The sequence below is a fragment of the Balaenoptera ricei genome, chromosome 20, assembly GCF_028023285.1.
Source record: "Balaenoptera ricei isolate mBalRic1 chromosome 20, mBalRic1.hap2, whole genome shotgun sequence".
Lineage (NCBI taxonomy): Eukaryota > Metazoa > Chordata > Mammalia > Artiodactyla > Balaenopteridae > Balaenoptera > Balaenoptera ricei.
In genome coordinates, this window is record NC_082658.1 from 12,305,104 (window position 1) to 12,328,841 (window position 23,738).

General features: G+C 55.1%; 2 protein-coding genes and 1 non-coding gene across 3 annotated transcripts; all 3 read left to right on the forward strand.

The window, feature by feature from the left end:
- Positions 1 to 295: 295 nt before the first annotated feature.
- On the forward strand, positions 296 to 8,310 carry MRPL12 (mitochondrial ribosomal protein L12). The gene is made up of 5 exons (XM_059908059.1): positions 296 to 478; positions 1,071 to 1,257; positions 1,431 to 1,514; positions 7,869 to 8,003; positions 8,101 to 8,310. The coding sequence occupies exons 1-5, from the start codon at positions 405 to 407 to the stop codon at positions 8,215 to 8,217; spliced, it is 597 nt and encodes a 198-aa protein (XP_059764042.1). The 5' UTR covers positions 296 to 404; the 3' UTR covers positions 8,218 to 8,310.
- Positions 8,311 to 11,915: 3,605 nt separating this feature from the next.
- SLC25A10 (solute carrier family 25 member 10) lies at positions 11,916 to 18,532 on the forward strand. The gene is made up of 11 exons (XM_059908057.1): positions 11,916 to 12,089; positions 14,129 to 14,248; positions 14,816 to 14,930; positions 15,010 to 15,058; positions 15,314 to 15,355; positions 16,257 to 16,300; positions 16,449 to 16,519; positions 16,802 to 16,894; positions 17,200 to 17,277; positions 18,189 to 18,245; positions 18,339 to 18,532. The coding sequence occupies exons 1-11, from the start codon at positions 11,997 to 11,999 to the stop codon at positions 18,438 to 18,440; spliced, it is 864 nt and encodes a 287-aa protein (XP_059764040.1). The 5' UTR covers positions 11,916 to 11,996; the 3' UTR covers positions 18,441 to 18,532.
- A 4,866-nt stretch (positions 18,533 to 23,398) lies between these two features.
- LOC132356323 (U6 spliceosomal RNA) lies at positions 23,399 to 23,500 on the forward strand. The gene has a single exon (XR_009499839.1). It is a non-coding gene; the product is annotated as a U6 spliceosomal RNA (small nuclear RNA).
- The last annotated feature ends 238 nt before the right edge of the window (positions 23,501 to 23,738 follow it).

The following is a 23,738-nucleotide window of genomic DNA, read 5'->3' on the forward strand; positions in this document are numbered from 1 at the left end:
TTCGGGGTAATCTGGGAGCGAGAGGAGGCAAGTCGAGGTGAGAGCGTCCTCCTCCAGCTCGTCTGCTCCGCGCCCCTGGCGGCTAGGGCGTCCTCCCCAGCTCCTGTGCCCGATGGCCCGGGCGGCTAGAGCGTCCTCCCCAAGCTCCTATGCCCGATGGCCCGGGCGGCTAGAGCGTCATCCCCCAGGTCCTAAGCCCAATGGCCCGGACGGCTAGAGCGTCCTCCCCCAACACCCAGCTCGTATGCTCGGCGGTCCTGGCGGCTAGAGCGCCCTCCCCACAGCGTATGCTCGACGGCCCTGGCGGCTAGAGCGTCCTCCCCCAGTGCGTATGCTCGGCGGTCCGGGCAGCTAGAGCGTCCCTCCTACTGGGAGCCGCGTGTGACCTTCTCGCTTACGGAGCGATGCTGCCGGCGGCCGCAAGCCTCCTATGGGGGCCGTGTCTTAGGATTCGAGCCGCCGCCCTCCGCCTCGCCAGGTACCGCAGGCCGCCGAGGGCCGGGCAGGCGGGCACTGAGGGTGCAGGTCGGGGCGGCGTCCGCGGGCGGGGGACCACCCCGGACTCGGTGGGTCCCTACGGGGGTGGTGGGCGCGGGCCCCCCTCGTGACGATCCCCTAACCGCGGGGGCCGCCGATAGTTCCGGGGTGGCCCTGGATGACCTTGGACCGGTCCCTGATTTTTTCCGAGCCTCAGTTTCCCCGGCAGCACAGTGACGTGGTAGGACTTCCATGAGTGGATCTGGCGTTCTATCGCCAGGGGCCCTAGGTTCTGAAAGGCTTTGTGCCTCAAAATGCATTCAAGTAATTGCCTTACCTTTGTGGGTTGGTGTAGTTCATCCAAGCCGGAAACAACGTCGTGGGTAGCGTGTCTGCATACAGTTATGTGGGTTTCTAATGCCCTTTGAAGGACATAAAGTAGCTGGGAAATCCTTTTGTTATCCACGTGGACCCTGGAGTCTGAGAACCTGAGTCAGGACTAAGGAGCTAGATCTTCTGAGCTCATGGCACCTACCTGCCTGGTCCGTGTCACCTGCTTGTGCCAGGCTGATGACTGTTTGAATGGGGGTTAGGCAACAGGTACCTCGTGTCTGCTCCGTGCGCCTGATGAGATGCAGCAGCCATCGAGGGGGGGAGGCCCTTGCTGGTGCCCCCTTGGATAACACCCCCAAGGAGTACCCCCCCAAGATCCAGCAGCTGGTCCAGGACATTGCCAGCCTCACGCTGCTGGAGATCTCAGACCTCAACGAGCTCCTGAAGGTATCATGGCTCAGGCCGGGTAGGGAGGTCTGGGGCCCTTTCCTGGGGTATTTGGGAGTTTGGTAAATTGTCCAAAGCGTGCTCCATGAATGCAAGGACCTTGCCAGGCGTGTCCCTGAGCGTGTCTGGGTGTGATGGCCAGCTCCTGAAACTGCCTTTCTCTGTTCCTGCAGAAAACGTTGAAGATCCAGGATGTGGGGTTCATGCCGATGGGTGGCATGGTGCCTGGTGCTGCCCCTGCCGCAGCAGCCCCCGAGGTGAGATCAGGCTGGTGTCCCATGCACAAAGAGGTGTTTCTCTGGTGTCCAGCTGCCATCTTGCCTCACCTCACGTAGCCAGGTTTCTCTCCTCGTCCCTAATCTGGCTCCTGTGTCAACCAAACACACCCTGCGGGTCTCTGTGCGCTTTCTGGCTGTGGGTGCCCCTGCAGCCTCCCTGGGACCTCCTCCTTGCCAAGGATGTGCAGGTCCCTGCCCACATGAAGACCATGTTCCTAGTAGAAGGGGAACAGCCAAAGGAGAGGAAACGAAAATAAAAAGAAATTGTATCAAACAGAATGGGGAAAAGAAAAAGGAAGAAACTTAAGAGACGGGGAGGGTTACAGTTTCAAAGAAGGCTGCAATGAGGAGGTGACCCTGAGGGAAAACTTGAGGAATTGAGGACGACAGTGAGGCAGAGGGGTGGCAGGCACGTGGGCCATGGAGCATGTCGGTCTGGAGCAGAGAGTGGGGGAGGTGAGGGGCAGCCCCATCCTCTGGATAGCTGGGGCAAGTTTGGGTCTCTTTGTGGAAACCAGAAGACTTGAGTCCACAAACTAATTTTGGGTATGGTTTGGTTTGGGTTTTTTTTTTTTTTTTTTTTTTTTTATATGTCATGTAATGTCTGAAACATTTATATTAACATATTTCCATACAAATAACCCAATGAAAGTTTAGTATTAGTTGTTTTGTTTCTTTTTTTATATATTGCAGGTTCTTATTAGTCATCAATTTTATACACCTTAGTGTATACATGTCAATCCCAATTGCCCAATTCAGCACACCACCATCCCCCCCCCCCCCACCGCAGTTTTCCCCCTTTGGTGTCCATATGCCTGTTATCTACATCTGTGTCTCAACTTCTGCCCTGCAAACTGGCTCATCTGTACCATTTTTCTAGGTTCCACATACATGCGTTAATATACGATATTTGTTTTTCTCTTTTTGACTTACTTCACTCTGTATGACAGTCTCTAGATCCATCCACGTCTCAACAAATGACTCAGTTTCGTTCCTTTTTATGGCCGAGTAATATTCCATTGTATATATGTACCACAACTTCTTTATCCCTTCGTCTGTTGATGGGCATTTAGGTTGCTTCCATGACCTGGCTATTGTAAATAGTGCTGCAATGAACATTCGGGTGCATGTGTCTTTTTGAATTACGGTTTTCTCTGGGTATATGCCCAGTAGTGGGATTGCTGGGTCATATGGTAGTTCTATTTTTAGTTTTTTAAGGAACCTCCATATTGTTCTCCATAGTGGCTGTATCAATTTACATTCCCACCAACAGTGGAAGAGGGTTCCCTTTCCTCCACACCCTCTCCAGCATTTGTTGTTTGTAGATTTTCTGATGATGCCCATTCTAACTGGTGTGAGGTGATACCTCATTGTAGTTTTGATTTGCCTTTCTCTAATAATTAGTGATGTTGAGCATCTTTTCATGTGCTTCTTGGCCATCTGTATGTCTTCTTTGGAGAAATGTCTATTTAGGCCTTCTGCCCATTTTTGGATTGGGGTGTTTGTTTCTTTAATATTGAGCTGAATGAGCTGTTTATATATTTTGGAGATTAATCCTTTGTCTGTTGATTCGTTTGCAAATATTTTCTCCCATTCTGAGGGTTGTCTTTTCGTCTTGTTTATGGTTTCCTTTGCTGTGCAAAAGCTTTGAAGTTTCATTAGGTCCCATTTGTTTATTTTTGTTTTTATTTCCATTACTCTAGGAGGTGGATCAAATAAGATCTTGCTGTGATTTATGTCAAAGAGTGTTCTTCCTATGTTTTCCTCTAAGAGTTTTATAGTGTCCAGTCTTACATTTAGGTCTCTAATCCATTTTGAGTTTATTTTTGTGTATGGTGTTAGGGAGTATTCTAATTTCATTCTTTTACATGTAGCTGTCCAGTTTTCCCAGCACCACTTATTGAAGAGACTGTCTTTTCTCCATTGTATATCTTTGCCTCCTTTGTCATAGATTAGTTGACCATAGATGCGTGGGTTTATCTCTGAGCTTTCTATCTTGTTCCGTTGATCTATGTTTCTGTTTTTGTGCCAGTACCATATTGTCTTGATTACTGTAGCTTTGTAGTATAGTCTGAAGTCAGGGAGTCTGATTCCTCCAGCTCCGTTTTTTTCCCTCAAGACCGCTTTGGCTATTCGGGGTCTTTTGTGTCTCCATACAAATTTTAAGATGATTTGTTCTAGCTCCGTAAAAAATGCCATTGGTAATTTGATAGGGATTGCATTGAATCTGTAGATTGCTTTGGGTAGTATAGTCATTTTTACAATGTTGATTCTTCCAATCCAAGAACATGGTATATCTCTCCATCTGTTGGTATCATCTTTAATTTCTTTCATCAGTGTCTTATAGTTTTCTGAGTACAGGTCTTTTGTCTCCCTAGGCAGGTTTATTCCTAGGTATTTTATTCTTTTTGTTGCAATGGTAAATGGGAGTGTTTCCATAATTTCTCTTTCAGATTTGTTATCATTAGTGTATAGGAATGCAAGAGATTTCTGTGCATTAATTTTGTATCCTGCAACTTTACCATATTCATTAATTAGCTCTAGCAGTTTTCTGGTGGCAGTTTTAGGATTCTCTATGTATGGTATCATGTCATCTGCAAACAGTGACAGTTTTACTTCTTCTTTTCCACTTTGTATTCCTTTTATTTCCTTTTCTTCTCTGATTGCCGTGGCTAGGACTTCCAGAACTATGTTGAATAATAGTGGTGAGAGTGGACATCCTTGTCTTGTTCCTGATCTTAGAGGAAATGCTTTCAGTTTTTCACTGTTGAGAATGATGTTTGCTGTGGGTTTGTCATATATGGCCTTTATTATGTTGAGGTAGGTTCCCTCTATGCCCACTTTCTGGAGAGTGTTTATCATAAATGGGTGTTGAATTTTGTCAAAAGCTTTTTCTGCATCTATTGAGATGATCACATGGTTTTTCTTTTTCAATTTGTTGATATGGTGTATCACATTGATTGATTTGCGTATATTGAAGAATCCTTGCATCCCTGGGATAAATCCCACTTGATCGTGGTGTATGATCCTTTTAATGTGTTGTTGGATTCTGTTTGCTAGTATTTTGTTGAGGATTTTTGCATCTATATTCATCAGTGATATTGGTCTGTAATTTTCTTTTGTAGTATCTTTGTCTGGTTTTGGTATCAGGGTGATGGTGGCCTCATAGAATGAGTTTGGGAGTGTTCCTTCCTTTGCAATTTTTTGGAAGATTTTGAGAAGGATAGGTGTTAGCTCTTCTCTAAATGTTTGATAGAATTCACCTGTGAAGCCATCTGGTCCTGGACTTTTGTTTGTTGGAAGATTTTTAATCACAGTTTCAATTTCATTACTTGTGATTGGTCTGTTCATATTTTCTGTTTCTTCCTGGTTCAGTCTTGGAAGGTTATACCTTTCTTAGAATTTGTCCATTTCATCCAGGTTGTCCATTTTATTGGCATAAAGTTGCTTGTAGTAGTCTCTTAGGATGCTTTGTATTTCTGCAGTGTCTGTTGTAACTTCTCCTTTTTCATTTCTGATTTTATTGATTTGAGTCCTCTCCCTCTTTTTCTTGATGAGTCTGGCTAATGGCTTATCAATTTTGTTTATCTTCTCAAAGAACCAGCTTTTAGTTTTATTGATCTTTGCTATTGTTTTCTTTGTTTCTATTTCATTTATTTCCGCTCTGATCTTTATGATTTCTTTCCTTCTGCTAACTTTGGGTTTTGTTTGTTCTTCTTTCTCTAGTTTCTTTAGGTGTAAGGTTAGATTGTTTACTTGAGATTTTTCTTGTTTCTTTAGGTAGGCTTGTATAGCTATAAACTTCCCTCTTAGAACTGCTTTTGCTGCATCCCATAGGTTTTGGGTCGTCGTGTTTCATTGTCGTTTGTCTCTATGTATTTTTTGATTTCTTCAGTGATCTCTTGGTTATTTAGTAACATATTGTTTAGCCTCCATGTGTTTGTGTTTTTTACGTTTTTTCCCCTGTAATTCATTTCTAATCTCATAGCGTTGTGGTCCGAAAAGATGCTTGATATGATTTCAATTTTCTTAAATTTACTGAGGCTTGATTTGTGACCCAAGATGTGATCTATCCTGGAGAATGTTCTGTGCGCACTTGAGAAGAATGTGTAGTCTGCTGTTTTTGGATGGAATGTCCTATAAATATCAATTAAATCTATCTGGTCTATTGTGTCATTTAAAGCTTCTGTTTCCTTATTTATTTTCATTTTGGATGATCTGTCCATTAGTGTAAGTGAGGTGTTAAAGTCCTCCACTATTATTGTGTTACTGTCAATTTCCTCTTTTATAGCTTTTAGCAGTTGCCTTATGTATTGAGGTGCTCCTATGTTGGGTGCATATATATAATTGTTATATCTTCTTCTTGGATTGATCCCTTGATCATTATGTAGTGTCCTTCCTTGTCTCTTGTAACATTCTTTATTTTAAAGTCTATTTTATCTGATATGAGTATAGCTACTCCAGCTTTCTTTTGATTTCCATTTGCATGGAATATCTTTTTCCATCCCCTCACTTTCAGTCTGTATGTGTCCCTAGGTCTAAAGTGGGTCTCTTGTAGACAGCATATATATGGGTCTTGTTTTTGTATCCATTCAGCAAGCCTGTGTCTTTTGGTTGGAGCATTTAATCCATTCACGTTTAAGGTATTTATTGATATGTATGTTCCTATGACCATTTTCTTAATTGTTTTGGGTTTGTTTTTGTAGGTCCTTTTCTTCTCTTGTGTTTCCCACTTAGAGAAGTTCCTTTAGCATTTGTTGTAGAGCTGGTTTGGTGGTGCTGAATTCTCTTAGCTTTTGCTTGTTTTTTTGCTTGTTTTTTTGCTTGTTTTGTTACAAGTCTCGAACTTATATACGAAAGGAGGAATAATAATACAATTACCCATATATCCATCTCCCAGCCTCAATAATCATAAAGGTTTTGCCATATTTGCTTCTCCCGTCTCTTGAAGCTTGAGGCAGATTTCGGACCTGTTTTGCCTCGTGTGCTGCAGCATCCATTCTGACCAGCATCCATCGCTGAAAGTACAGGTGTTTCCTTACGTTGCCGTGAGCTTTTTTGCACAACAAATGCAATTAGCAGGGTTTTCTATCCCAGCCCTTTCAAGTTTTGCTCATAGTTCTAGACTTTCTTTAAAACAGTCGGTTTACTCAAATCCAAACAAGGTCTGTGTGTTGCATTTGGTTGTTGGGTTTCTCAAGCCTCTTAAATCTGGGTTGCTGCCCTCAACCCCCTCCCCCCAGCCATCACCTACTAAGGAAACCAGGTCAGGGGTCCTGTGGAGCGTCCCACGTCCCAGATGTGTCTGATGGTTCCACCAGCGTCGTCCACGCTCCTCCTCCCACCATGAACTGGAAGGTGGCTTTACAGTCTGAACATTTGGAGCAAGGAGAGAGAATTACTGTGTAACTTGTCTAAACTGGAGCGCTTTTAAGAATAAAGGGGTGCTGTTAATAATTAGGCAGCAGACCCAAACCAGGACTGCCCCAGGCTGTTGGGTCATGTGGTCCCTGCTCTAGGGGCGCTGCAGTCTTCACTCATGACAGTAGGAGCTCTGTCACGCCCAGTCGTCCCATTGTTGGTCACTTGGTGGAGCTGAAGCTGGCTGTACATTTGTCATCAGTATGTAACCTTGGGCTTGGCTGACCACTGCACCAGCACTGCTTTTCTGTAGCGTTATTTTATGTGCAGAGCACTTTTGGTGTCACTCTTCCTTGTCTCGTATGTTACAATTTTTTTTTTTTAATTTTATTTATTTATTTATTTTTGGCTGCGTTGGGTCTTCGTTTCTGTGCGAGGGATTTCTCTAGTTGCGGCAAGCGGGGGCCACTCTTCATCGCGGTGCGCGGGCCTCTCACTATCGTGGCCTCTCTTGTTGCGGAGCACAGGCTCCAGACGCACAGGCTCAGTAATTGTGGCTCACGGGCCTAGTTGCTCCGCGGCATGTGGGATCTTCCCAGACCAGGGCTCGAACCTGTGTCCCCTGCATTAGCAGGCAGATTCTCAACCACTGCGCCACCAGGGAAGCCCGTAAGTTACAATTTTTAAAGGATAAGGAAACTAGAGAGCTGGGTGGTAGGGACAGAAGGCAGTTTTCGAACAGCCTCTGGAGAGATGGAGCGGAGTGGATGAGGGAGGAAGAGCACCCAGTTGGGCAGCCTGGGTCTCCCTGGCCTGCTGTGGCCTCCCACTGGAATCGTAGGCTTTTCTGGGCAGCCGGCCTGGGCCTTGCCTTTGGGGTTACAGAACAGGGTGGCCCGGGAGTGAATCTGCTTGCTTCACTCCGTCCTTTCTCATCTTGCCACCCGCTTTCTCCCTCCCTCCCTCCCCCAGGCAGCAGAAGAGGACATCCCCAAACAAAAAGAACGGACGCATTTCACTGTCCGCCTGACAGAGGCAAAACCCGTGGACAAGGTGAAGCTGATCAAGGAAATCAAGAACTTCGTCCAGGGCATCAACCTTGTCCAGGTGAGGTTCCGTGCAATGCACAGCCCTCTTCCGCCGTCACTGACAGCTCTCAGGCCTGCCCAGGCCCAGGCCAGGTTCTGACTTTGCTCTCTGGCAGGCAAAGAAGCTGGTGGAATCCCTGCCTCAGGAAATCAAAGCCAACGTGGCCAAGGCCGAGGCCGAGAAGATCAAGGCAGCCCTAGAGGCAGTGGGCGGCACCGTGGTTCTGGAGTAGCCGCCCAGAGGACTGTGGACAGGGGTCCCGGGCCCCGAGTGGGGCTCTACCTGCTCCTCGCGAAGCACCCAGGCTCAGCGGACAGAGTGGCCTCGGAGCAGAACTGGGCACCCGCACCACATGGCCAGCTCCGTTCTGGGACAGACGTGGATGGACCTGCTGAGATGGGGAGGGAGGGGCAGCCACTGCCCGTGCAGCCCCAGGGAGGACTCTAGAAACTACCGAAAGTGTACATGCCCCGCTGTGGCTGCTGGGAAAAATGCATTGTCCAGGCCCTGTGTGTGGAGGTGTTTGTCAGGTGGGCACTATATGCAGGGGGCTGTCCTCTGAGATCCCACTGCAGACAGCAGCCCAGAGGCAGCACAGGGGGCTCTGGGCATTGCCTGTCCTGCTTGCAGGGGCAGCAGCTGCTGCGTGGCTGGTACCAGATCTTCACCTAGGAGCTGGTGTGGGGCGCCTGTGGAACTCCTTGCCCTTAAACTTTGGCGGTCTTCAACAGCACATGCAGCCCCTGGCCTGGGCAGGTGGGAGTGAGGTGTGTACCGTAAGTGGGCATAGCAGCCCTGTGAGAGGCTGCCCAGCAGGCAGGAGGATGTGTTTTGCAACCTGCAGCAGTTGGGGGTGTCAGCTGCTCCCTTAGAGGGGGCTCAGGGAGCTGTGTCATGGAGCCAGGGGTGAGGTGAGAGAGGTGGCCTGGTGCCAGAGTGGCGTTTACAGATGGCAGTGGCCGCCCGAGCTTGCAGGCCCTGCCTAGTGCCCTCTTGCTCCAAGGACCCTTGTCTTCCTTCTCTTGGGGAAGCTCCATCTCAGCAGGGCCCGGGAGGGGGCGGTAGATTCCTTCCTCACTGGCCCATGGCAGGAGGCCCCTGGGGCTTTGGGCAGAGCGGGAGGGCGGGTGGCTGCAGGGCTTTTTGAGTGTCCACTCTGGGAAGGCACATAGTTCCTGTGACCCACGGGGGCCCACCCCTTCTGGCCTGGGTCTCCAGGTCCCACCTGGAGCCCCCTCCCTTGGCTCTGAGGGACCAGAAGGGGACACTAGGTCTGGGAATGCCACCCTCTGGGTGGGACGGCTCTGGACAGGCCTGGGAGCTGCCAGGCTCCCAGGTGGGTGTGCCCAGCATCCCCCACGCCACCTAGGTGTCCTCCCTGAGGACGTGCCCCCTGCTGGCCCTCATTGTAGGAAGGGTCCGAGGACAGGGTAGGCAGCCCCCTGACCAGAGAGCCCCACTGGCCAAGCCTGTGGCCCATGAGGTTACTGATTCGCCAGCAGCAGATCTCTGGGTGTGCCTTTGCTTAGCAGAGGGGACTGTTGGTCACCTGGGGCTGGGTGTGGCCTGCTGATCCTGCTGCCTTTTCCTAGGGGCAGAGAGTGGTTCCGGGCTCAGGGACACCCCCCAGCCCAGACGTGCGTGGTCACGGGGCCTCCCCCACCACCGCCAGTGACCTGGAAAGGCCGCTTGTGCTCTGAGCTCCTCCATCTTTCCAGGGCAGCTGGTGTGACGACTGGGGCTCCCCTCACCCCCCCCCCCCAAGGATGGGGCCCTCTGTTCCATGCTGGGGGTGACTGCACTTCTGGGACCATCAGGCCCGACTCCTCCTGCCTTGCATACAACAGATGGGATGCTGCCATGGTGCTCCCACCTGACCTCGAAGTCCTACCTGAAGGCTCTGTGAAGATCCCGGGCCTTCCCTTCCCAGGCAGCTCCCTGGCCCAGGCCTCCTGTTGGGGGTCCTGGCCCTTCCACCTCCCCCTGATCTGCTCCAGCCTGTTGGTGGCCCTAAAGTGTCTCAGACCTGGAAATAGGTGGAGTGTGCCACTGGGGATCGCCCTGGGTCCCTGGAGCCCACTTGGCCCTTAGGCTTGGCGTTGGGAGGTGGGTCTGCTGGGTATCCTGAGTTGCCCTGCTGACACCCATGCAAGACCTTACAAGATTCCATTGGAGCCTGGTAGGATTTGGCCTTCGTCCAGGCTCATGAAATGGTCACAGAGGACACAGCAGTGGGAGATCCAGAGCTGACTCACGTGCTTCTCACCCCCATAGACACCCCCACCCCCCTCCCCGCCAATTCCAGGGACCCTGGCGTCTGCCAGGCCACCCACGTAGCTCCATCCTCCCTGCCCAGGCACCAAGAGGAAATGTGTAAATGCCGCAGCACAGACACCAGATCCCAAAGAGGCCTGGCCTGGCAGCCCTGTCCTTAAGCCCTTGCCTGACCTCCCCATCACTCTCTCAGACTTCTGCACAAGTCTTTAGGATCCATTTGAAAATTAGACTGGGATCTTTTTGAGTTCCTTGACCTATAGTTTGCACAATCCACCTTTTTCTAAAAAGGGTGCTCCAGTCTTGGGGCACTTCCCGTTTTCCAGGATTCCTCCCACATTTCCAACTGCCCTTTCAGCATAGCACTATCCCTTGCCCCACCCCGCGCTCCTTGGCATTTCTGGGCTGGAAATCTCCTGGAGCCAGCTGTTCATGTTCCCAACTGATGACAGGGGTCAGAGGCCTCCTGGGGTTCTGGAAGACACAGTTTCCTTAGTCTCCAGGTGGCTGCTTTAAGCAAATAGACAGCAGGGTTTGCTCAGGCACCTAATGCCTCTCACAGAGAATCCCTGGGTGCTCAGAGACCAGGCTGGACTTGTTATTCAGGGTGCTCGGTGGGCCCAGGGGGCCAGGAGTTGTTTCCCCGATGCCCGTCACCCTTCTCCCTTGGGGTGAGGGCTGCAGTGGCCAAGCTAGGACAGCAGGACATAGGTCCTTACTAGTGCAGGGGTCTCTGGCGCTGCCTCCCCCGAGATCCATGTGGCCCCACCCAAAAGCGGCCCTGGGGACTCAGATTTCTCTGCCTGACAGGTGCGCCTTTGGGCTAGCTGCACATCTGCACTTCCGGTTTGCTGGGAGGTGTGCATCTCCTGCTGGGGCCAGGCCGGAGCAGGCAGTTTGCTGATTGCCGCCTCCCAGGAGCCTGAGCCCCCATACCCAGAACCCCTCTCCTGAGCCGCCTCAGGGTAGCTGCCTGGGGCCGTGTGGTCAGAGCAGGCCTAAGGCTGGACTCGGCTGGGCGTTCTGGGAGGGGTGGGTAGGCGGGGCGGCTAGTCTCTCCGAATTGCCTTTGTCCCTAGTTTTCCTGTAATCCGCAGGTTGGTCCTAAGGAGGTTTGCCGCAACCTCTAAGCAGCTCTACGCGTCCCGGAGCCTGCGCCGCGGGGTGGGACACTGGGTGCAAGTCCAGGGCCGCGGCAGGGGGCGGGCACTTGCGGGAAGCAGGCCTCTAGGAGGGGTGGGGGCTGGCAGAGCGCCCAGGCCACTCGGGCCGTGACCCTAGCAGACGTGCCCTAGGCTCCAGGGCGGCCCCGCGGGCTGGCCGGCGCAGGACTGGGGAGGACGCAGGTCCCTGGGGGGAGTGAGGGAGGTTCACCCGCTAGCTCCCTGCGGTTCGCGCGGCCCGCACCAGTGGGGGTCCCCTAAGCGGCTCGGTGGGGCCCACTAGGTTGACCTGCTGGGCCGCGGCCGCTTTAAGGCGCGGGACCCGCCCCGGGCTCGGGGCGGGGTCTTACAGGCCACGCCCCTCAGGCCCCTCCCCCGGGCCGCGCGGGCGCATTGGCTGTGCGGGGCGCGGGTGGCCGGCGGCCCTTTGAACGGACGGCGGCGCGGACCGGGCCGGGTCGGGCCGGGTCGCGGCTGGGGCGGGGCTGGGGCGGGGCCTGTGTCCAGGCTTCAAGGGCCGTGTCGGGGCCGGACACCTGCGCTCCTCGACGGCGGTGGCGGCGGCATCCGGGCCATGGCGGCCGAGGCGCGCGTGTCGCGCTGGTACTTCGGTGGGCTGGCGTCGTGCGGGGCCGCCTGCTGCACGCACCCGCTGGACCTGGTCAAGGTGAGTGCGGTGCTGGGAGGGCCCGCCGAGAAGCTCTGCGTGGAGCGGGCGGCGGAGGTGCCCCTCGCTCCCCACTCTGCTACCTGTGTGACCTTGGACTGGTCCCTTGGCCTCTCTGAGGCACTTTCCCCCGCACTTTTGAGGACACCCGTTCTCCCGGCTGACATGTTGAGGGAGTGGTTCTCTGAGCGCAGCTGGAGGCACCCCGGCAGGACGACGCGCTCCCTCTGCCTACTGGGTGCCAAGCACACACACACAGAGACGGAGGAAGGATGTGGCCGGCAACCCTGCTTTGGGCTGCTTCTTCCTGGGAGGTGGGCACCTGGAAGCCATGATCCCAAGGCTGCATGCAGGTGCTGCCCAGTGAAGGTGATTGTTTCTCTCAGCAAGAAGCAATCACACTGTTTCTACGTTTTTTTGAAAAAATCCTTATGGGTCAGAACAAGACAGAGATTCCCTTGTCCCTGAGGCAGGCCAATTTTCTGCCCTTTTGTCACCACAAACAACGAAGAAGGGCCAGAGGCACAAAGCATATTTTGGCCAGTGGGCCCTGGGCCAGGGAACCTGGGCTGTGGTCTTGTGGGGCCTGTTGGCAAGGGCAGAGCCTCCTGGCCACCCCCTCCCTTCCTTATCCCCACCCAGAGCAGCCTGCACCCCACATTGGCCCCCTGGGAGGGATTGGCACCTGTGTCCTGGGCTGACCCAGCCATCCCTCAAGCCTGGCCACCAGGAAAGGCAGGATTAGCAGATGTTGGGGGTGGGGCTGAAGCTGGTAGCCCCTCTGGCATTTCAGAGACCTGGGAGAGGCCTGCATGGTTCCTGGTAGCCCCCAGGGCCCATGACGTGGCCTGGCAGAGCAGGGCCAGGTAGGAAGGTGCTTTTTGGTTTGTGGAGAGAGGAACCCCTTCTCATTCCTGTCTTGTTTTTCTTTCTGGATGCCCGTACAGGTCCCTTTGCCCTCCTCCCTCCCGCATCGCAGGCTCGGGAGGATCAAGCTCACTGTCTCTGCCTGGATGTGGACACAGCCTCCAGGGGCTCTTGGAGCCCTCCCTGGCCCTGGGCCAGCCTAGAGTCACTTGTCCAAGGCTCCTTGGGGCATCACTGCCCCTTGCCCCCTCCCTTCCACCCAGGTGCTGTTTTGCTGCAGAGCGCTTGGGGCGGGGGTGGGAGTCTGGGAGGCCGGCAGACACAGGAATGTGGCTGCCCTCTGGCCCAGGGAGCACACGGTCCTGTGATGGGGTGAAGCGGGCAGTGCCGGCAGCCATGGAGGCCTCCAGCAGGGGAGGCCCTGCCAGGGTTTTTACTTCTCGGCATCGTCTTTGGAAAAAGTATCTTAAAGCTCCTTGATCTCTCCGTTTGCCCCACGTCTTGGCTGAACCCTCACAGTGGCTTCTTGCCTTCACGGAGGCTGCTGTGTGGCCACCCTGCCCCCAGGCCCAGGGCCCTCTGTTCCCGGCTCACAGCACACTGAGAGAAACTGAGGCAGAAGAATCAGTAACTTGCCTCAGCGGGTCCAGCCAGGACCTGACTTGGCTGGAGAGTGTGCTGCAGGGATGGACTCCGAGGCGCCCTTCCCCCTGTGCGCCCCCTGGATTCTCACCCACCTCTTCCGAGTCTCCCATGTTTCTTCAGGTCAACTCTGAGCCCCCCTAACTCTGTCTCTCTCGAGAGGCAGGCGAGGCTACAAAGTGGGCCCCTGGAGTTGCCCAGTGTCTTCATCTAAAGGGTGGAGCTGACGACTCCACCCCATGGCAGGTGGAATTGGGCTCACATGTTGGCTGGTATTTTCTCTTGTGAGATGATGGTGTGAAAAAGAGGTTGGCGCCAGACGTGGACACTGAGTTCCGGCTCCACTCCCCGGCTGGTGCCCTTAGGAGGCTTCAGTTTCCTGTCTCTTAAATGCGGGTGCTGGTAGCACTTGGCCCACAGGCTCAGCATGTAAAGGTGGAAGATTGTGGAAAAGGGCTTAGAGCAGAGCTGGCCCTGGTGGGCTCCAGATGGGCCACGGCTCTGAGCAGGTGCGACCCGCTTCCCCACAGGTGCATCTGCAGACGCAGCAGGAGGTGAAGCTGCGCATGACGGGTATGGCGCTGCAGGTGGTGCGCTCCGACGGCGTCCTGGCGCTCTACAATGGGCTGAGCGCCTCCCTGTGCAGACAGGTACCTCTGGGGGGCTCCCCACCTCCCGGGGTAGTGGGTGGGTGGGACTCTCGGCCAGGGGTCCCTTAGGTCTTGATTCCAGAGCCCACACTCAGCCCAAGGAGGCAGAGGGGTCGCTGGCCTCCCCCAGGCCAGTCGCGCCTCTTGCCCACCGTGGATGCCCTGTGGGCATGGAAGCTCCTTTCTCCTTTTCAAGGCTGCTTATGAGGAAGGAACCGCAAGGCCTGGGGAGCCAGCAGCCCCCGGGTGGGTGCAGGGCGTGGCAGTGTGAGATGTGCTCCTGCCTGGCACAGGGTTGGCCATGCTCTCACAGCCGGCCCAAGACCGCCGCCTACAGATGGGGATACTGACGCTGGCAGGGGCGAGGCGGGAGAAGAGGAGGGTGCGGGGCCTGGACTCAGCCAGCCCCGGGTTCGCGAATTGGCTCAGCTGCTTGCTGGCCGAGAGGTCCCTGGGTGTCCCTGTGGTCCACGTGGTGATGACCATGCCCTGGAGGGCCAGGGGTGTGGGGGGTGCCCAGCGCCGTCCCTCCACCCGCACCCTCTGAGCTGGGCCCTTTCTCCCCAGATGACCTACTCCCTGACTCGGTTTGCCATCTACGAGACCGTGCGGGACCACGTAACCAAGGGCAGCGAGGGCCCCCTGCCCTTCTACAAGAAGGTCCTGCTGGGCTCCATCAGTGGTGAGCAGCCGGGTGGGCAGCGGCGGGGCAGGTGGGGCGGGGGGCCTTGCCAATGGTCACATGTTGGCTGTTGTGACAGGTTGTATCGGCGGCTTCGTGGGGACCCCCGCGGACATGGTCAACGTCAGGTCAGTGCGGTCCCCGAGGCTGGGGTCTTGCTGTCCCCTGGTGGGGCTGGCCTCACTCGCTGGGGTCTCAGTGTGTTCTGCCTGGAACAAGCCACTCAGACCTCAGGGTCTGGGACGCTGGGGGATGGCGCTGAGCCTGTGGCGGGGCAGCCCTGGGCGGGGCCGGCTGCTCACTGCCAGAGGGAGCCCCTGCCGCCTGCTGGGGTCTGTGGGGCGTCTGGCCCTGCCGCCCCCTGAACCCTCTGCTTGTTTCAGGATGCAGAACGACGTGAAGCTGCCCCAGAATCAGCGCCGAAAGTGAGTAGCATGGTGTGCCCTGGGGGTTTTGGGGACGGGTCTGAGAAGACCCCTGAGCAGCTCTGCCGGGACCCGGTGGGGACTCCAGCAGGGCACCGCTCCTGTGGGGTCACATGGAGCAGGTCGGGCGGCTGACGGCCTTTGGAAACATAACATTGTGAGCGTCTGTTCTGGAATCCTGAGGGGACTTCCAGGACCTCTGGGTTCTTCTTCCCCTGTAGGAGGACCCCGGGGTTGGGGGCTGGACTGGGAGGTGGGCAGGGGTTGGTCACTCTCTACTCCCTCTTGCACCTGTGCACGTTTGCATGAAGGGTGGTTTAGAAGTTTAAGTGAGTTTGGTCTTCAAAAGGGTTTGGGAGCTGGGTGGTTGTTTTCGTGGTAAAAACACCGTTTTGCGTGAAACCTAAGACACGGGGGATTCTGAGGCCCTGTTTATGGACCGATGCTGTAGTCAAACACTGGGCGTTGGTATCAGCCAGTTCAGGGAGAAGTGTGGCTCCAGGTGATCCCATTGGCCACTCACTGGCCAGAGCATAGGCTGTGGGGAAGGTGGACCAAGTGACGGGGTTGGGAAGGGGGCCTGGCAGGGCGTCCCATCCTCCTGCCCTTGGTAACGGCCTGCAGACAGGACTAGCTTCAGAGCTGGCAGCCCCCCCCAGAGAGGGTGTTTTCCTGTGGAACTCGGGATCTTCAGGCCCTGAGGTCCACTGAGCAGGGAGACTGCTCTGAGCTGTCAGAAAAGGCCATTGTTCTCTGGCCCCTATGGCACTTTGAGTTCCTCCTGGCCTGTGATGGGGGCGTGGCCTGTGATGGGGGCGTGGCCTGTGATGGGGAGGACCTTCCCAAGGGAGCCAGTGGTCAGGGAGAGCTTCACATGGGCCCATTCTCTGTCCCCCGGCAGCTACGCCCACGCCCTGGACGGCCTGTACCGCGTGGCCCGAGAAGGTGAGAGGGGAGGTCCTTTGCACGGTGAGGGCTGGGGCAGCCTCCAACTGGGACCCAGGAGCGGGCCTAGGGAGAGCGCTGTTAAGGACTCGGGGGGAGGCCGGAGGGGTTTGGGCCGGGCACCCAACCTCTTCCCTTTCCCCGACAGAGGGTCTGAAGAAGCTGTTCTCGGGCGCAACTATGGCGTCCAGTCGAGGGATGTTGGTCACCGTGGGCCAGGTAGGGCTTCCGCTTGGGGTGGGACTCGGGCAGCATCTGGGGGGCCTGGCCTCAGCCCTCTGAGAGGTCCCATAGGAAGGCAGTGGGCACGAACACACATGGGGCCAGGGAAGTGGGCTCAGGCCGGTGTGGGCCTCATCTCTCCACCCAGGTGTGGTGACGGTAGGTGACCCACAGAGCACGTACTTGGTCAGTCCAGCTGGTGTCACTGTGGGCCCCATCTGTCTTCCCCCGAGCTGTGGGCTGTCCCTTGGGCCCTGACCATCCCTCCTCCCCTGACAGCTGTCCTGCTATGATCAAGCCAAGCAGCTGGTTCTCAGCACGGGGTACTTGTCCGACAGCATCTTCACTCACTTTATCGCCAGCTTCATTGCGGTGAGTGGCGGAGGTGGGGCCCTGACCAGCCTTGGGAGCTGAGGGCGCCTGGGATGAGCAAGGGCTCAGAACGGCAGGAGGCTTTGGCAAGTCTGGTGGCTGCCCCTCTCAGGCTGCATTAGTAGGCGTCAGGGTCCTGGGGAGGAGTCCATGGATCCCCCAGAGCCCAGGCCGAGACTGTTCCTGTTGTCCCCCATGGCCCTGGGGACAACTCCTGGGGGTCCAGGATAGGCCTGTGGTGAGGCGGGTGAGGGGTGCCCACCCGCCCTGCCTGGCAGACCCATTGGTGACGACCTGCCTTCCAGGGTGGATGCGCCACATTCCTGTGCCAGCCCCTGGACGTGCTGAAGACCCGGCTGATGAACGCCAAGGGCGAGTATCAGGTGAGTGGGGGCCCCGCCCTGCTGTTGCTGCTGTGTGAGCCTGTGTCCTTGTGCCAGGGTGTGGACGAGGCTCTGCTCCTCCACCCACGACTGCATCCCTCCCAGTTGCCGTCAGGCCTGCAGCAGCCTGGGCCCTGTGTGTGTTTTTGGTTTTTTAAAATAAATTTATTTATTTATTTATTTATCTTTGGCTGCGTTGGGTCTTCGTTGCTGAGCGCGGGCTTTCTCTAGTCGCGGCGAGCGGGGGCTACTCTTCGTTCCGGTGCGCGGGCTTCTCATTGCCATGGCTTCTCTTGTTGCAGAGCATGGGCTCTAGGCGTGCGGGCTTCAGTAGTTGTGACACGTGGGCTCTAGAGCACAGGCTCAGTAGTTGTGGCGCACGGACTTAGTTGCTCCGCGGCATGTGGGATCTTCCCAGACCAGGGCTCGAACCCGTGTTCCCTACATTGGCAGGTGGATTCTTAACCACTGCGCCACCAGGGAAGCCACCCGTGTGTGTTTTTAAATCAGATTCTTTGACACGTTAACAGAGGCAGTTGGGTCACTGCAGTCAGTGAAACTCAGCACGGTGCAGGTCGGCAGGTCCAGCGCCTGGGGCCTAGCACCTGTCCGAGGCTCCCTCCATCACGCACGGTGTCTTCTGTGTCTTTATGGCAGCCGCTCAAGCACTGTAGGTGCCTGGCAGGTCAGCCTGGCCCTGGGTGTGCTTTCAGATTCTAGTTTTGTCTGGTTAGTGGGCAGGGCAGCCCTTGACCTTTGTGCCTGCCGACCCCACCTCCCATGTTTACCTTTGAACTTCCAGGCTGTTTTGCACACTCATGCCCGCCATCAGGTGCGGGGGTGGGGGTGGGCGTTCGTGCCTTTGGAGAAGCAGCTTTCCATCTTATTGCATTATCTTGCATTTTTTGCAGGGTGTTCTGCACTGTGCCATGGAGACAGCGAAGCTTGGGCCGCTGGCCTTTTACAAGGTTAAGCAGGGCGTGGCTGGGGCAGGGGGGCAGGGCAGGGCAGGGGGGTTCCCTCCAGGGCTGTCTTCACGTCCCCCCTCCTCTCTCCCTCAGGGCCTCGTGCCTGCCGGCATCCGCCTCATGCCCCACACCGTGCTCACGTTTGTGTTTCTGGAGCAGCTTCGCAAACACTTTGGCATCAAAGTGCCGTCCTGATGTGGCCGTGGGAGCAGCTGGGTCATGCCCAGCCCCCTGCCTCAGTTTTTTCCAGAGTCCTGGAGGGTCAGCAGCTGAGCGCTGCCCTGAGCCCAGCACCTGCCCGCCGTGCTCCGGCCCCCTCCTCCCTGGCTCAGGACCCCCGCCCCAGCCTGCCTGGCCAGCCCAGTGACCGTCGTCCCCTCCTGAGCTGCTGCCCACACCTCCACCCCCTGCTGCCCACCCCAGGCTCTCCCCACCTGATGTCCAGCAGCCTCCTCTGCACACCAGTGACTCCCTCGGAGGGAGGTGCCTAGGCCCCAGGTTCAGTTTTCTCTCTCCCCAAGTAGGCAGTTAATCTTGGAGTTGGGAGGGGCAGGCTGTCCAGGCTTTCTGGGGTCTGGGGTCTCCAGCCCCTGAAGTCTCTTCCTTTCACTAAGCCCAGGGCCCCCAGCACTGTCTTCCAGCAGCTTCCACTGAGGACCTGGGTGATAGAGTGGGGGTGTGGACCCCCAGCATCACTCACCGAATGACACATGCACCTGCACTTTCATCCCAGGAGAGGGACCATAGATTTTATGATGTTCTCAAAGGTAGCTGCGCACCCACAGCTGCCAGGCCAGGGCAGAATGAGTACCCAGGAGGGAGGGTCTGGGTGTGACCCGCAGGTGCCCCACACCCCTGCTCCCCCGGTCCAGCCCATCCCCAGTTGCTTTAACAATCAGTTTCACCAAAACCTCTCAGTGCCAGCAGGCGGCTGCTGTCTTCATGGAGCGTGCAGTGTCCCCTCCTGGCTCCCTGGGCAGGAGTGGCATGTCCACAGGGGCTCCTGTCTACACAGCGGTCACTTGCACGGTCCCCAGCAGCTGGTCAGCCAAAACGCCACCGCCCAGGTTCCGCTGCCACAGCAGCCTGCAGATGGGCTGGGAGCTGCATCTGTCTGCCTCCCCCAGTCACCTGGCCACTGTGCCACACCCCCCGCCCCCCAGCAAGTGGCCAGCGCTTCCACGTCGCCCTACAGGGGTGTTAATAAAGGACGGTGAAGTGCTGGGTCTGGTTTCTGTGTCCAGGCCACTAACTAGTCTGCCTCGCTGTTGCGGGCTACAAGACCATCCTCTGCACCCTCCAAGGAGGGCTCTTGGGTTTACGGAGGAGTAGGGCCCCGAGCAGGGGAGAAGCTGCAGCCCTGCCTGGATACACTTGGGTCGCCTGTGGACAAACGGCTGGGGGGAGAGCAGGGCCTGCACATTTAGGGGTGGTCAGCGTTGAGGTCCTAGATCCAGGTCACTGTGGATCCCACAGGGCTGCCCCTTCCCAGCAAGCACCTGGTGCTACAAGCCCCCTGGGGATGAGAGTTCCCAGTAGGACTGGCTGGTCTCCCTAGAGGTGCCCCCTTGAGTCAGAGCCCTGGGCTTTTGGACACTGGCCTATTGTCCAGCAAACCCAGATGGGCCTGGGAGACCCTGGTTCTGTGGGCTGCAGACCCTCAGACAGGCTGGGGCAGGAGCTGGTGTGAGTACCATCCTGAGGCCTTTTGATGTCCCAGGACAGATGGAAGCTGCCCCAGCCAGGGGACAGGACAGATGCCCTGGGCAGTTCGTTCAGACATCAATGCCCCTGACACCCTAGCCGTGAAGCAAGGAGAATTGTGGAGCATTTCAAGCAGATAAAAAGAATTTTAGGTCGTGGTGATAGTTGCATAGCTCTGTAACCTGATAAGCACTATATCTCAACAAAGCTGTTATTTTAAAAAACAACAAACTACCCACATGCCCACCCCAGCCTCAGCGGTGAGCTCTCACCAGGCTCACATTGAGGTGTTCACACCCCACAGACCCTTCCCCACCCCAGATTATTTGGAAGCAAATCCCAGACGTCCTGTCATTTATAGATAAATACTTCACAAGTCTCTGAAAATGGTCTTTAAGAAAATCTAACGTAACTACAATAGTAACTAATAGGTAAGAAACAAAGTGTCCCATGTTACCATCATCAGATTTCCCGGTTGCCACATGCATGATGTTAAGAAGTTGGTTTTGTTTGAATCCAGTCCAGCTGAGGTCTCCTCACGTCTCTCTATTGCCGGCGTCCCCTCCCCGTCCTTTCTTCACAGGATAAGCCAGGTCCTTGATCCGGCTGCCTCTCCTGTCACATTTGGCTCCTTCCTCCATCTATGAATTTCCTAAAACTGGCAGATAGATCTGGATTAGGGTCACATTTCTGGGTGACTGTACAGGGTATGGAGTGCATGTCCCGCCTCAGCATTTGGGCGCGATGCAGCTACTGGCCTGGAAATGCATGGTCGGTGTGGGGGGCTGGGGTGTGGGCCAGACTTCCTGGGCCCTGGGCATGTGGGTGGGCGGGGGGCCACAAGGAGCCTCGCCCCGGGTCTGGCGTGATGCTGCCCCCGCGCTCAGGCTGGAGCCCCGCTGAAGCGGTTGGAACCCAGAGCCCACGCTGTAAAGCGGGAGGGGCGAGGGCACGTGACTGTTCGTGGGGCAGGCTGCTGCTTCTCTCGGACCCCTGGCAAGTTGAAAAGGCAGCATATTTCAGAAATGACCACACAGGGCCACATTCTCGGTCCTTAAAAGTTGCTTTGATTTGGAGCATTGGGATCCTCTTTCCTTGCCTGCGAAAGTGCCCGGGCAAGCCGGGAAGTTGGCATTTCACCAGCCTCCTTCCAGCCCAACCAGTTTACGTGGCACTCCCTGGACCAGTGTGTGGCGGTGGGGAGGAGCCCCGTCTGGTTTGGGGTGGGGCACTGCAGGGCGGGGTGCAGAGGGTAGTGAAGGGACGCTAGGTTTCCAGGTGGGCCGTTGGGGTGGGCTTTGGGCACAGTGCCTGCCCACCCGCCCTGCAGAGGCCCAGCTTCCTGGACAGGGGCACAGAGGGGGAAAACGAGGCAGACCCGGGGCAGCAGGAAGGTTGGGGCAGGTCAGGGGCAAGGCCCTTCCCCGGGGAGTTCTCCACTTGTGTGGGCTGAGAACCAGCCTGAGAAGGTGAGCTAAGCAGTGGGCCGGCCCCACCTGCAGGTCACCTGACCCCAGGTAGGGAAGCTATGGATTTTACACTCTGGCAGGGAAGCAAGCTCAGCATTTCATGACTCAATGTCCACCTTTCTTCCTTAAAGAAAGACGATCGTTTACAAAAAGTTACACAATGAGTATCCGTTGTCAAGAAGTTTCAACAAGGGTGCCAAGACAAGGCAGCAGGGAAAGACGGTCTTTTCAACAAATGGTTTTGGACATCCACGTGGAGAATGAGCTTGGACCCTCCCACACACATGCACAAACCGCCTGGAAATGGATCACAGAGCTGAAACTGTAAAACTTATAGAAATGAACGAAGACCACGCAAATGAGAACAAGCGGGGCTGTGTACTCAGCTTGCTCTAGCAGGGAGACAGCCCTGTCACTTGCATGTTGGCAGAGACTCAAAGGCAGGCAGAGGAGGGGACAGCTTCATAGTGAAAGGGGGGCTCAGGTGCGCCCCGAGTGGGCTTGGGGAAGCTGTGGGCAGCCAACTGGAGGTGCTGCAACCTGTGTGGTTGCTTAGGGGAGCCTACTTGGCTTTCTCTGGTTGGTCCTGAGCTGGAAGTGGAGGCAGAAATTAGGGAAGCTGGCAGTTATTGGCCAAGTTTGGGCCGGTTGCTACAGGGGCTTAGAAACACACATCCACACAGAAACTTGCACAGGAATCTTCAGAACAGCGTTACTCATAACACCGAAAAGGTGGAAACAACCCAAATGTCCATTCCCTGACAAATAGATAAGTAAAATGTGGTATATTTTGTACAATGCAATACTATTTGGCCATAAAAAGGAATGAAGCACTGACACACTACAGCATAGACAAACCTTGAAAACATTACGCTGAGTGGAAGAAGCCAGTCACTAAAGACCACATATTATTATGTGATTCCATTTGTATGAAGTGTCCAGATCAGTCAAATCCAGAGACAGGAAGTAGATTAGTGGTTGCCAGGAGCCGGGATGGGGTGTGAGGAAGTGGGGAGTGACTACTGAAGGAGACTGGTTTCGTTCTGGAGTCATGGAAATGTTCCAAATGTAGTTTAGTGATGGTTGCACAATTCTATGAATATACTAAAAATCATTGAATTGTGCACTTTATTTTTTTTAAATAAATTTATTTATTTTATTTATTTATTTTTGGCTGCGTTGGGTCTTTGTTGCTGTGCGCGGGCTTTCTCTAGTTGCAGTGAGCAGGGGCTACTCTTCGTTGTGGTGCATGGGCTTCTCATTGCGGTGGCTTCTCTTGTTGTGGAGCACGGGCTCTAGGTACATGGGCTTCAGTAGTTGTGGCACGCGGGCTCAGTAGTTGTAGCTCACGGACTCAGTTGCTCCGCGGCATGTGGAATCTTCCCGGACCAGGGCTTGAACCCGTGCCCCCTGCATTGGCAGGAAGATTCTTAACCACTGCACCACCAGGGAAGCCCAAATTGTGCACTTTGAATGGAGGGATTGTATGGTATGTGGTAACCAAGGTTTTTGCTCCTTGACCAAACTCTAGCCAGGTTCCTCTGAGCCTGCTTCTGCATCAGGCCTAGAAAGCCTTGGTTTCCGACAGCTCAAGCCGCATCCCCGGGATGACTCCAGCCCCCCTTAACATGCCCGCCTGAGAAGACTCCAGCTGCCACCTGAGGACGGGCATCTCGGGTCTCTGTGGGAAAACAGAGGCTTACCTTGGACAAGCGCTGTTAATGAACCAGATGGGGGTCTCGTGGTCCAGGCCCCTGCATGCTTTAACTGTCTGCTGCCTGACTTCACTAAGCTACCCCTCCCAATTCCCACATTCTCACTTTAAAACACCAGTCACTGCCACACAAATCGAAATTGAGTTCAATTCACGGTGGAATTGTCCCCACTGCGAGTATAGTGCTGATTAGAACCTGCCCTTTGCAGTTCCCATCCAGCTGTGTTTATCTCTGACATCGGACTGTGTCTCAGTGATGCTGTCTGGTGCTCCCTCTGGCAGCACATATACGAAATTGGAATGATACAGAGATTAGCATGACCCTGTGTAAGGGCGACAAGCAGATTTGTGAAACGGTCCGTACTTTTTCAATTAAAAAAAAAATTCAAGCAGTACAGAATGGCGGAGAGAAAAGAGCAAAACAAATAAAAATAACCTTCCACGTCTATCCATGCCTCGTCAGCTGGTGTGGGTGTAGGTGACACAGAAAGAAAACTTCTTGTTAAGATGGGATCATACCGGGACTTCCCTGGTGGCGCAGTGGTTAAGAATCTGCCTGCCAATGCAGAGGACACAGGTTTGAGCCCTTGTCTTGGAAGATCCCAC